Source organism: Nyctibius grandis, chromosome 1 (assembly GCF_013368605.1).
Source record: "Nyctibius grandis isolate bNycGra1 chromosome 1, bNycGra1.pri, whole genome shotgun sequence".
NCBI lineage: Eukaryota > Metazoa > Chordata > Aves > Nyctibiiformes > Nyctibiidae > Nyctibius > Nyctibius grandis.
The window spans coordinates 60,833,137-60,847,461 of record NC_090658.1 but is presented as its reverse complement, the minus strand read 5'-3'; the positions used below and the strand labels follow the sequence as shown (position 1 = coordinate 60,847,461).

The window sequence follows — 14,325 nt, the reverse complement described above, 5'->3', positions numbered from 1 at the left end:
TTAGAATCTGGGGAAGGATCAGACAGATTACCCAGATGGTAGCTGGAGAAGAAATATCCAGCCTTTCCTAATGCAAACTTTGCGTAATGCTCTCTGATCTAAATTTTAAGTGCTATTCTGAGGGCAGAGAAGGAAAGATTTGTGGAGATGATGATGCACAAACTGAACAAAAAAAACATTGCTCATCCACCATCTGTACTATAAGGTACTGTAACGTACCTTACACAAGATGCTTTTACTATGGTGCTTGGAAAATCAGCGTAACGGTGAATTGCAGCACAAAAGCACCCCACCCTGCCCTCCCAATTGCCCCCAAAGTGAATCCTCAATTTCAGGAGTTAGCTTGGGCTGCTGGAATTAATCTGAGCAGCAACATGAAAAACCTGAGAAGTCCATCTGCCTCATACAATCAACATTTGTCTAGGTTTCCCTAATAACATGCATACTTATGAAAATCACGGAGGAGAGCAAAGAAGGAATGGCATTTTTCAATGTGTAATGTGCAAGGCCTGCAGGCTTAATGGTCTAAATTTCAGGTTTGAAAAATTTACCCTCCCTGGAGACTCCTGTTCAAAGGTACTATGGATCAACTCAGATCTTCCTTTTCATGAAGTAAATATACTGAATACCTTAAGATACATATGGATTTTGTGGACGAGACTAAAATACATACAATGTGTCTTTTCTGTCTTGCACACATGTGAAATAAATCATAATATTTTTTCAAAAATGAAAAATCAGTGTGTTGTCCTCAGTCCCAAAATGCCTTCGTCTTGGTCTTATTTTACCATGATTTACGATTTGACTGATTTTTCCCTTCCTTGATTTGCAGCTGTTCCCTGATGAGTGTTTATTGTGCAGCCTTTTGGGATTCTTTGGGATGGAAGGAACTATCCAGGGTTAGCTATTAATATATACATCATATAGATTTCAGCTCACTGCCCTATATATTAACTTAAAAAGACATAAAGAGTCTTAAATCAGAAGTTCTTTATTTTTAGAGAACCTTCATAAAAAGGTTAACTTAGGTACTGTGGGAGCAGAGTGTCCTGGAAACGATGGTGCTGTTGAACAGGCGGATCACAGGCAGCTTCCAGTTTATAGGCCACAGTGGGAAGCTGTCCCAGGGACAAGGATTGTACCCAGTAACTTCACATCAAGCCTGGTGACAGGAACACCGACTGTCACTTTGTCAAGTTCTTCATCAGTGACTGCTTGTGGGTTACCTCACTCCCTGAGTCCAGAGGCAGGGAATCTGATGGCGCCTAATGAAGTCAGTGGAAACTTTTCTATTGAGAAGTCTCTCTGCTGGCAACTATATAAACTTCCTCAGAATAATTCAGTTCTGCTCCCTAATTTCAAAAAGAGAATCCCCAACTTAGTTTAAAAAAATGAAATAAAGATTCACCCCCAAGTATAACAAGATTTAACATCAGCAAGAAGCAAGCAAAGATCAGCTGCTTGTATACAAAATTTACTTGGGAGACCTGACTCTGGGTTTTGATTGTACAGATATTATTATCTACTTCAAATCCTACTTCTGCAGTTTTGCTCTCTCCCAGGGTGGCTTATCACATGTAAATCATACCCTTTCCTCGTTCGGTTCTTCTTGCAGATGGCCAATACTGCTGTATATTTAGTGTAGGCCACAACTAATCAGATCAACCTAAAGCTGAGGCTGGCTGGTATATGTTTGAAATTCAAGTACAGTCTGAAACTAGCATCCTGAAACGGCAACTGATTTCTTTAAGAATTAACCTGGTTTGGCAGAGTAACACCACTTCTAATACTTTCGGGCAAGAAAAGCAGGTCTTCCTGCAATGCTTGAGACAGACAGACACAAAAACTATTCACTCCCACAGCTCAGCATAAAAACCAGTAACCTTTTATCCCCAAAATTTTGATTACTAATAAAAGCAGACACATCATAAGCTTTTTTGCTGTGCATTGCTACATGAGGTAGTACAATACAAACAGGTAGGAAAATAGGGGTCTTGGGTGCTATTGCTTTTAAAATAGCAAAGAAAAATAGTGTGTATACACTTAAAGAACCTGCTCATCAGACCAACACTACATTTCAGCACACTTCACTTCTACTTCTACAATCAAATTTAAAATACAGTGGCAGAAACCAATGATGGCCTGATCTTTTTTTCAAGACTGTCGATAAGTTTAGTGCTCACTAAATTGAGAAACTAACGTAACTTTTTGAGTCACCAAAGAAGTTTAGCACACGGCCCTACTGCACGGCTGTGCCTTCACATACAGATCAGCTGTGTATGTTCCTATGCATCATGTTCCTATTTCATCACGTGACTCGAGATGAAGAACATACGTTTTACAGAGCTAGTGTGACAGTTTCAACTAAAACCTGCTTTTCCTCCTTACATGATGCACTCTTCTGGCTGTTGAGGGCACAGTTCCCGTAAACCCAGTTTTCTGGGCATGAATACTGCCTCCCAGCCTGGCACGGTGTTCCTGCGTACCAGCTGGAGCTCAGCTCCTCCGCACTGACCCACTTGGAGAACGCTATGTGCAGAAGAGGCACTCAAACATACCTGTGGCTTTGCACTCAGTGCATGTCTCAAGCATCTTGCTTTAAGAGCCTGAAACACTTCAGTCTACATCAAGTAAACTTATTACCAAGTCTGATTTAACCTTAAGTGGTGTCATCATTAACATGGCAAGCAGAAGAATTTTAATGACAAGAATCATTTTATTCTCTAGCTCCTCAGTGCTCCGAATAGATCCCAAATCCCCAAATGAGAGCAAAAAACGTATTCTCAGGGAAAAAGTCTTTTTAAGATCTAAAAGCAAACTACAGTGTCTTTTTTGTTGCAATAAGAATTCTTTGATCTATTTTCTTCCTTCTGGTTTCTTTTTTTAAGAAGAAAATAGATTTCAGGGAGAAGAATCTCTACTATCAAATGTCAGTATTAAGCCATAAATCTGATCAGGAATTGTGGGTGCAAAACACCCGATTGGTATTCTGTGTCTTCCACGCAAGCAAAAACATTTATATTTTGTTAGAAGAAAATACATGACAGTGGAATTTATGTGATGACTGCGTACAAACAAGCATGCCCAGAAAACAGTTAAAGGGGAGAAAAATACTTACATGAAATCTAATGGGCAAATTAGGACATTGTAGTTACAGGAATTCAGTTGCTACTTAGTGTTTACAGGGAAGCACAAAGAGAACATCAAAATGCCTGATCACATCCCATCTGTTACTACCTCTTGCTGGATAACATCTTGGCTGCCAAAAAAGCTATTTAAATTTACTACATTGCAGCTATTGATAAATATCACTTCTGTGAAGATCTAATACTAAATAAGGACTAGATATAAGGATAAAACTTACAAGCAGTTGTGCCAAAAAGATCCAAATTTTGCTTAGTATAACACCTGTACTCCTACAAGCCTGCAGTTTCTTACTCCCTGTCCCTGTCTGTGGTATGTTTTTAATAGAGCATACAACTGTACAACAATCCTCAAAAGCTGGATCATGTCAACAAGGGCAAGAAATAAAGCTAGAACGGAAAGAATGACACACAAAAAAAAAAAGGTACTGGGAGGAGGTGACAGAGAAGAGGAAGGCTACTATTCAACACTTTTGGAGGTGCTTACTCTGGGCATTTTCCACATAGATCTGACAGGCACAGAATGGTGCCATGAAACTGCCTCCAGCAATGGAATACATTTTCCAGCACATCATAGCAGCTGCAACGGCATCAATTTTGCTTGCAATCCATGTCCAAACAGAAAAGTTCTCAGTGGTCCTATTTCAGCATATCTCAAGGACTAATTAAATCCTCATTACTATCTTCTAATTATTCCAGTGCTCTGGGATTTCACTGAGCAAGTCCCCAATGGTGCATTAGATGAAAAGGGTTAAATAACCTGTGTTGATTTTGAGACTCCAGATCTATTTCAGACCTTTAGCATATCATCAGCATTATCATGAATATTTAACTACATACCGCTGTGAAAATTATAAGGGGAAAACAATTAAAGATTTTTTAAAAATTAATTCTGACCCATATACATTTGCACTAATAAATAAGGCTTCTTTAAGTATCCCCATTATGAGAGCGGTTGCTAGAGTAATAATGTGAAGTCATTAACTGTTTCCATTAAATTCAATGGTTTTCAGGAGCTCCCAATTAACTATTTTAATAGAAGACTGAAACCTGACATGTACATATCCAACCACATAAGCATGAAAAATACTACTTAAAAGTAGGTAAGTTTACTAAGCTTTTTCAAAATTAGGTAAGGAAGCATTCATTTCTGCAGGGCTAAAAGTACCTATTTCAACATTATTGTGCCACGTATTCTCTTATTAGTGTTCGCGTGGGTGACGATTCATACACGCAGATGGACATCTCCGTTAGGTTACAAAAGGAAGAGTGGGAGTACAAGCTAACGGCCAGGATGGAAGGCTGCTTTTTCATGCTACAGCTTCAGGAAACTGATTTAGGGGGTCAGTTTGGATATGCTGGGTTTCTATTTGATCCATACAAATAACTTCTAACCCACTGAGTAGTTCTGGCTACTAAGCACATCTTCAAGTGTGGCTTCTAAAACCCAAACAGATGAGCTAAGTAGGTACAGCTGAATATAGGGAGCACAAGCAACTGTATTACTCAATTATTTGCCAAATGCTTATGACAGCTGTGGTATCAGCACTGCCCTACCTCTGGGGGCTGATGTAACTGAAGTTTGTAAAAAAGCTTTGACTTCAACAAACACAAAAAATCAAAACCCACTTTTGATCACAGTAAAGAAAAGTCTGGAGTAGCTATATCAGAAACAAAAAGCAAAACACACATCCCCCTTCTCCCCAAAAGTACAGCAAGTTTCAATGACTAGCTTAATTAGTCATGACTACATTTTCATGTGGTATCCCCAAGTAATGGTAATTGCTGGGATTCAGCAGCAGTTAAATCACAGAATCATAGAATGATTTGGGTTGGAAGGGACCTTAAAGATCATCTAGTTCCAACCCCCCTGCCAGAGGCAGGGACACCTTTCCACTAGACCAGGTTGCTCAAAGCCCCATCCAACCTGGCCTTAAACACTGTCAGGGAGGGGGCATCCACAGCTTCTCTGGGCAACCTGTTCCAGTGTCTTGCCATCCTCACAGTAAAGAATTTCATGTGTATGTATGCATGTGTAGGTGAGCGGCCATAGCCACTCCTGCTTCTCCAAGAGACTTCTGACCCCAGTCCTGCACAGCCTGCTCCCTCTGTCTCTTGACTTCCAAGTCCCAGTACTTTCAAAGACATGTGAGCTGAGACATAGGTTATGCACATAAAAGTACATGCGATTTCTTATTGCCTAGGTAGACAATGTGTGTTGGTAGAACTGAAAATGTTTCATTGATAGGGCATCAAACAACAGCAGCCAGTTACCAATTCTGGGACGAGAACAAAAGTGGGCTGCCTAGAATAGCATGCTCCATTTACACTGACCCAGGTCCACATGTCCTATAGCTTGAGCGGGACATGAAAAATTTTCAAATTATTTTTTAAAAGTAAGCATTTTTATGCTTATCACAAAAAGTATGAAATAAGCTCTATAAAAAGCAAGCTGAAGAGCACAAAAAATCTAGTCCTTCAAGAAATTCCTGTTACTGTACATACGCACACACGTTACCACTCTCCTCCTTCCACACACTGCATGTACATGTAAAAATATGCTCATTGCTTCATGCTGCACTGTATGATAGGGGATGTGCAGTCTTAGGCAGGCAAACATAAAAATGTCAGCTGGGGGCTGAGTAACCATGGAAAATAGAGTAAAATATAATCACTTTCATAATAAAATAAGTAAGTGTAAACTTAATGGTTCAAGGTAGTGGTTTAGCATCCAGAAGTGCTACAGCTCAGACTCCACCTGTCAATCAAGCTTCACGATATCTGGTAAATAACATTATTTTCAAGCACTGAGAGCAGAGGATTCTGCCCAATAAACTATTAGTAGTCTTTTGATGATTCAATTCTCTCTCTAAACAAATAAAGAAATGTGATACAAAGTGCTAAAACAAACAACATTACCTTATCCTATGGAGGGCCTCTCGCGTTTTTGTTTTCATTTTCTTTTCTTTTCTTTTTTGGGAGAAAGTGTATCAGTAAGCCAAGAGTTTAAATTACTGTAACAGATGCCTATGGATCAGGTGTCCTCAGCAGCAACGATTTTCTGCTCAGGATTTTATCAGTAAATGACAAGCACCTTCCCTTTGAGTCACCCATCACTCCCCCTCCTTCCTTTCTTCAAGTTCAGTGGAAACCAGTTCAAGCAAGCAAAGGAATCAACTAATGTAACAGCCTTTTTAAAAGGTGAAGTTTTCCATTTCAAAGGAGCCTCTAATCAATGACAGGGCGCAAAAGGGAATGCACGCATGTTTATGCACGTATAGCACAGACTTTAGAGAAGCTTTGGGGAACGCGTTCTGCAAAATCAATACGACCTAGCTAGTTACAAATTTCATATCTGCTGCATGAAACAAATGGACTTCTTATACAAGCTGGGTCACAAGGATCATGCATATTACACCAGATTTTGCGTATGAAGAGTGCAAAAATGGCAACATTCCTAAACACATTTTCCCTAAGAACAGACCCACAATTCTCACCCCCCTCCACAGAGGAAGAGCCAGACTAAATCAATCTGTAAATTTTATTTCTCTCACTGTTATTTACTTGTTTGACTGCCCAGTTATGGCAGCTGCCTTCTCTGTTTTACATTTGAATATGCCTCTGCCTCTCCCGACCATACAATGACCCCCAGTTTTGTTCTACAGCAGCAATGGAGAGGTTCGACCCTTCCAGCTTTGTCAGACCTGCCCAACTTGTCCCAAAAAGCCAGGTGAGGAACATACGCTGCAAAAATAACTATTACGGGGCAGTGTAACATTTTATGGCCAAGATCCAGTCGTGCCAGGAAATGCACACATCTTTCTGAGAGGCTTGGGTCTTCAAAGCCTCAATCTGATCCATTCCTGCTGCCTTGTGACATTCTATCCCACAAAGCATCATATATTTGTTCTGGGTACTAAGGCCATTCTTTTTTCACCAAACATGTACATTACTCTAAAAATTCTTTAAGGAGAAAATAAGTCCCTGCACTAACAACTGTATAAAGAACGTCTGAAAAGGAAACAAAACAAATTACTTGAGTGTGGAATTCTGTGTTTGATGTTCTCATTAATCAGCATTCCTGGAGGAGGGGACATCCAACACAGAAAAATAGCAAAAAATTAAGACTCTCTCCTCTTCTTTGTGAGTCCTTTTAGTTCCTCCTGGATGCTATCCCAGAAATTTGTCATTCTGTGAGTTCAACTAGTTTCACTGTGAGAAAACTTCTAGTATTTATGGTATCCCCATATGGTGCTACTTGGACTATTTCTGGTAGCAAGACATTTTAGGAGGGGCATTTCATAAATAACTCCATGTTTATCACAGTTATCATGTGTCTGTTTTGCAAGCTTGTCGCTGGCACATGTTAACTACTGCATGGACAGGATGCCCAGTTTACAGCATTTGATCATACGTATGGCCACGCAACAAAGCTGTGACAACTATCTTTCATGAGCTAGGGAGGAAACAGGCAAAAGAAAAAGGGCTTAAAGTTTATAAATGGTAACATTAAGAAAAAAAAATGCTGTGTTTATTTTTGTGAGCACTTGCTAGGAAGCACCCTTTTAGAACAGTGCTGTTGCCTGCAAGGTTTTCCCTTGCAAGATTTCCAAATCTTTGAACCATTTGGTCTAAATAGTTGATTTCCCTTTATATTTAAAGATATTTTTATTCTAGAATTGGCTAGAGGACTATACCGTCTCCATGCAAAGACATCAGAGATGGGAATTTTAAAACTAGTAGCAAAACTGCAGTGCTCACTCGTAGCTAGCACTATCTCTGTACATCTTAATTCCAAGACAGACAATGAAAAGTTGAATTCTCCAGGATATGACTCAAGTATTTACAGCAAACTGCCTTTATACTCTGGGCATTCACTGTATTTTGAGGAAGCCTTGACTCCAATTATACTTTGGTAAAACCTGCTATTCAATTGCTCTTTACCCTGAGAGAAGGAAACCCCTGGAGCCTTTTACAATGAGGACTGTCATTATTTTCCATGGGAAAAGAAGAGAAATACCAGGAAATCTCACACTGCTAATGTGCCACTTAAAACGAAGGCTGCACTTGGCACCATCTAAAAAAGCCCCAACACCTAACAAACCTCGGTCCTGTGGCATTGGTGACTGGCTCAAGGCAGGGTGGGAGCTGGATTCTGACTGGCTGCCAGGAGGCTGCGGTGGCATCTGACTGCCTGTAACACACAAGAGAAAAAAGGGAAAACAGACTTGCTTTTAACATTGCAATGCACAAAACCAAGCCTTGCTGCATTTTTCAACCACTCAACATCAAAGAAAGTACCAGCTGTATAAGGTAAAGACAGAGCTCAACAGGTCCAGCTTTTTTTCAGTTTTTTTTTCTTCTTTTGCCTTTTTTTTTTTTTTGAAACCCATGGAGGAAACATGCATAAACATATTTAGCAACAGGCATGGCGAAATGTTCAATTTTGTATTGAGCGAGTTCCCAACCTCACCGACATGATCCAATTTATAGCTGCAAATCTCCTGACACATATTTCTGTTACAGACTTTAACAAAATCCAAGTCTGCTGAACAATAGGGCTCATCCTGCCGAGCTAAAACTGGCCTCCAGCCAGGCAGACATGGACTGCTGCCAACCACATTACCAATGAAAAATTCGGTCAATACAAAAATGACTAACAACAACAGTTTAAAAAGTATTTCAATGAATCAGTGGTTTTAATATTATTAGAATGTCCATGTAGAATATGGGAATAAAGAATAATATGTAGGGGCACATGGTGGAAGTGAAGCATGTTTGAAAGAGATCAGACAGAAAAGGGGTATCTTGTTATTCAAATGAAGGCAAAGGGTAGATACTTCCTTATTAAAATATCCACCCAGAACAGACAGACCCATTTTTATAACCTCATTCAAAAGACACCCACACAGTTTATCCACTGCTGTCTACCCACCCGAAGAAGAACAGCACTCAGTGCTGTCTGTGAGGCTTAGAACATGAAATCTTCCCTTTCAATATTACTGGATATAAAAGTAGGTGCTTATTGCACTGATAAAAGTCACTCCTCTGGGTCACCATTCAGCACCACGTCAAGCAGGGAGGTCCACGCTACCACCCTTGCGCTGCCACAACACCCCAACGGCTTCGTGCCCAACAGCAACCCTGCCAGAGCCTGAGCAGGAGTAAGAATGAGGCCTGGATGTCTCCTGGGACTCTTCTCCGCTGCCGGTCTGAGATGTGCCTGCTCTTGACAGCCCAAGTGGCCTGAAGACCACCTCAGGTTAGGCAGCAAATATATACTTTAAGCATTTAGACACTGTAATGATGAGCATGCTATAAATAGCAGCAGACAGATTTATACCCCTCATCCTCAGAAACTGCTCAGATTGTTTTCCATTTGAAAGAAATGGAAAGAATAAAACCACCTGCAACAGATTTGTGCCTGCTGAGACTCATTTCCTCCTGCTCCCCAGTGGTGGGAGCGAGAATGCTGCGGCCGGGCCTGGCACTGGGAGCCCGGCTGATGAGGGGCAGCAGGGGCTGCTCCTTCTGTAGAGCGATGAAGGACCCCAAGTTGGACATAAAGGGAAGAAAGTGAATGTATCTGCTCTGCCCCATCCACTTCCCAGGCTCAAAGCAACTGGCTCTCAGCACCGACCCTAAAGAAAGGCCAGATAGATGAAGAACAAAAAGAAAATCCACAAAATATGGAGTGTAACCACTGCGTAGCTATTCAGATGAGGTGCATGTGCACTAAAAAACATGACAGCCAACATTACCGGGAGCAGCTGTGACAACTGTCTGAGAGATGCAAATGCTGGACTAGAGACAGAATTGCTCCTCGAAAGACCAAACATGCCACTCAGCGCCCGAGGCTTTGGGATCCATGGCCCATTCACAAACTCTAAGGCATATGACAATGATATTCCAGCTTATGTTTTGATATCACCCAAGAGCGGGCTGCGGAGACAGTAAGTGCCTGGACTATAATGAACACTTTCTGCTTGACAGGAAGGATTCAGTGACTCAAGACTGTAAACAAACAGCAATTCCATGTTAACATGGGGCACTGCCACTTTCACTGTGTATGCCTGAGGCACTGCTATCAGACAGAATACTTCAAGTAGATCTGAACCATCTAAGATTTTTATAAATACTTGAAAAAAATCCAAAAAATAAAGGCAGGGGTAGTCCTGACTGTACCGTACAGCTCCCAGGGGGATCCCCCTTTAGGTGGAGGCTTGGTAAACTTTGAGAGACATTAATACTGCCTCGAAGATCTATGCTACGCAACATATTTTGAATACATTTATACAAGGTCTTTTATTTTTTACATTGATAATAACTTCAGTTATCTGGCAGGAGCGTTATCCTGCACATGCAGATGTGCAAGCACAGACAGGGAAAGTCAAAGCCTAGAACAGTGTGTGTATGACACGTTACAGAGGATTTGTTTTCATCTGCATTCTTAGGGAATAAAGACTCAGGAGTTTTGCAAATTCACTGAAATTACTAGTCTCTGTAAACATTAATGCTATTTTATTAGTTCACATTTTTAAGTTTACTTCTGATTTTTTTCTGTATTAAAAAAAACTTGAAACCAAAATTTTTGTTTCACAAAGCAAAACAATTTTGTAAACAAGACCAACTCTACATGTATTCAGACAAGTAATGAACTTGCAAGAGAAGTGGCCATTATGCTAATTATCAGTGGGTGCTACAAATTATCCGGGTGCTGGACATGAAAGTATCCCACCAAAATGTTTTCAGTCCAACTGCCATTTTATCCTCAGAAGTGATCTGAAAGGTAAAAGGAGGTTAAGCACCCAAATACCTTTGAAGAATTGAACTGAACTCTTAATTTGGGTATCTAACTCCTATTGATTGGAAGCTGATGACAGGACTTTAAAAACCTTTGAAGATCATGTCTGCCAGTCTGCCGTGCTTTTTAAGTTTCTTTGTCATGAAAAGAAATGACCTTAAAGATTTTCCATTTCTTTCCCTTAAATGATACTAATCCTTCTCTCTTTCAACCAGTATTGTAGTTGGGATTCTTGGAAGACACTAAATAATACATGAACAGACTTCTGCATTTTATTAGGGAGGGGAAACTTCTACAAAAGAAAAACAACCTCTTTTCTTTTTAAACATAAATTCTACAGCCATTTAAGAGGGGAAAAGAACCCCAACATTTTTTTTCACTGACAGACTACTGCCTTCTTTGACCCAATGACACACAGATGGAAGTTTAAACAGGGATGACCTTTTCCCATGTTTTGTACAGTATTGTTGCCACATGGGTGAGATACTCCACCTGCCAAAACTTATGCCAAGTGAATACTATGGATGTTTCACAATATTTTTATTATGCAAAATCACAGCCAATACAATAATGCATGTTAAAAGGATAGATGCTGCCAGACTAGTTCTTTCACCCAGATTTAACAGAGGAGCAAAATGGTATTCAAATTTATATAGGTATCTTTTTAAATTAGCTGTTAAAGCTACTAAAACCAGCAGCCTACCTAATAACATGTCTGCTATTTCTTTCAAAAGTCAGTTGAAGAGGTGAGAGAATTTTAAAATGCTTAATAGCACAGCTGTAAGCTGGTTTTCTATTTTTCAAACTGTGTTAGAAATGCTTTTAAACATTTTGCATGAGACACTGAAAATCTATACTTGAAATAGAGTCAGGAGAGACTGCCCTGCACCTTTGGAAAAGATGGATTGAGAAAAGTAGTAAATTGCAATTGCATTATGACTACAGCCATGAAATCTGCAGTTAAAGTGTAGAAAGAAAATTCCTTAAGAGCCAACATAGCAAGAAAGAGCAGACCTTTGATATTCTGCTGAGGAGGGGTCCTGACGATGAATTACGGCCCAAATCAGTAACGTTTTGAAGCCTGCTGAGGGCTCTCTGCTCCCATCGCTGTAATGACACTGGAGGATGCTCAGCAGCGGTACCCTGTACCAGTTGGACAATACCTCATTGAATTGTGCCTGAACAATTGAATCAAGAAACCACTTCAGTGATAACAGGTTCCCCCTGGGAAATTACTAGTTAAGGAGGGAAGGAGGGATATCAGCGCAGGAATTTTAAGATGTGTGAGGAACTGGGAAATGGGGGGGCGGGGAACTGATCACAGACGGTGTTGGAAGGGAACATTAGGCTGGAGGAAAGTCAGAAGTTAAAGATCTTGTGGGTTGTTTTTGGGACAATTCTCAATCTAATTTAGGAATTAAGAGCTAGGACTGGATTAATGACATTGACTGATTACAAAGTAGGGAATCTTAGACAATACAGAATATGGTCAAAATACTGTCTAAGAAACTGGACCACCTTTTGGGCTGGAGTAACAAAAATGCAAACATTTATACTCACAGACCAGAAATAGGCCTTTTCTAACTGAAGAACTGTAGGGTTATCAGTTAGAAATGGGAGAAGAAAAGGAAGGAAAATCTGACCATATTTGTTGACCTAGAAATTATTATAACCTACAAATGGTTGTAACTAACCATTTGATGTCACCCTGATTCAAACAAATTTATTCTTAGGATGAATTAGGAGAATTGTTTCCAGTAGAGGTAAGGAAACATAACACCATTGCTGATGTGTCACTGGTGAGCCTTCACACAGACAAAACCAGAAAGGGTAATGCTAACTGGAATGGGAACTGAGAACAGCTACCGGCATGACGTGACAGAAGGCTGAAAGAGTGAGTATTATTTAGCATGGCAAAAAGTAAAGCTGTGATTTGACACTTCTTTTTAAAAATATATTTGTGGCTAAATATCGGGGAGGAAAAAAGAGCATGATGTTTAGGATGATAATCAAACCATTACTGGAATTTGAAACAATTTCCTTTTAGGAATAATGAGGTCCAGGAAACCTAGTGATTAAGATGAAATCTGATAAAATATGGGATTATATCACACAGTCTATGTGATAGTAAAGGCTCACAGACTGGAAGGGACATTCTGGGTCTCAGATCCCTACATCAGAAATGAAAGATCATATATAGGCTTCTATATGGGATTGTTTTAAATGAGCTTTTCAGGAAATTGGAAGTGAGGTGCAAATGACCTCAAAGGAAAGAAATTTTTCTATCGGTAGCATAAAGGAAAACTGGTCATGTGGTTTGTGTTATCTCTTTCATCTTACAAAGCCTATGACCCCTTAAAAAGAAAGATTATTTTTTCCTTAATTTATGCTTGTAACTAAGCTTCCTGTTGTATCAACAGTATTTCTTAAATGACTTATTCATCTGAGTAAAAAGTAAGAGTTGCCTGCACATCCCCCCAAATTCAGTCATGCAAAATGTTAAAACCTTCCTTGTATCCACACAGTAACCTGAGCACAGATGCTTTAAAAGGCCAGCGACACGAGGACCCTTCCAGATACAGCAGCCGTGGCCTCACTGAGCCACTCTGGGGGGGATACACAGAGTCAAGACACCCTTGAACCAAACCTTCTGGCTCTACTCAGCACCACGTTGCAGTTAACAACCCCTTGCTAGCAACAGCAGTGCTGGTAATCCACTGCCGCCTGCTCACTGAGACGATTTCCACATCTCTGATTCGGGAGCTCAGGACCAAGCCTGGAGCCCTCCCACCTTGGGATGCTTTTGGTGGCTGGCTGTGTGGCTTGCTGAAGGAGAGATCGCAAAGCCGCTGACTTGTTCCACTGCAGCAACGCAAAGTGTCTGTAAACAAGAAGATTATCAACTTAAGCCAGATTTATGGATGTTCCACATCACAAAAAGTTATCAAGATTGCTGTTGGGCCCGGCCCCAGTTTTCCATATTACCTCTTAAAATAAATGCATCGTGCTCCAAAGACACAAGATTCCCTAACATGCACAAATATCACTCACAACCCATGTAAAACCAACAAAAGGTAAAAAACCACTTCTCATGGAAGTATATAATTCTCTGACTACTAATCCTTAAAAGTTACACTCCATCACCTTTTTCGTATTTGTGTTACATTTACCATATCAAGAACTGGGTTGTGAGCAAGTTCCAGAGATGTCACTGTGACCTAAGTGTGAAACTGCCCTGAAATCTGCATTAAAAAATGCAACACTGAGCTAAGGTGGCCTGCAGAACCTAGCTCTGACTTTTCTACGCACACATGCAATTGCATAAACATCTTAATTTCATGACCAGAAGCTACTTGTTTGACTTGATCACAGAATCAC

General features: G+C 40.3%; 1 protein-coding gene across 2 annotated transcripts in view; it reads right to left on the bottom strand.

The window, feature by feature from the left end:
• Positions 1 to 14,325, bottom strand: part of ARID1B (AT-rich interaction domain 1B) — a 341,543-nt gene that overhangs the window by 81,080 nt on the left and 246,138 nt on the right. For both annotated transcript variants that reach the window (XM_068408105.1, XM_068408190.1), the window contains exon 6: positions 8,248 to 8,337. In XM_068408105.1, coding sequence (XP_068264206.1) covers positions 8,248 to 8,337 — 90 coding nt within the window. The remainder of the gene's footprint in view (positions 1 to 8,247; positions 8,338 to 14,325) is intronic.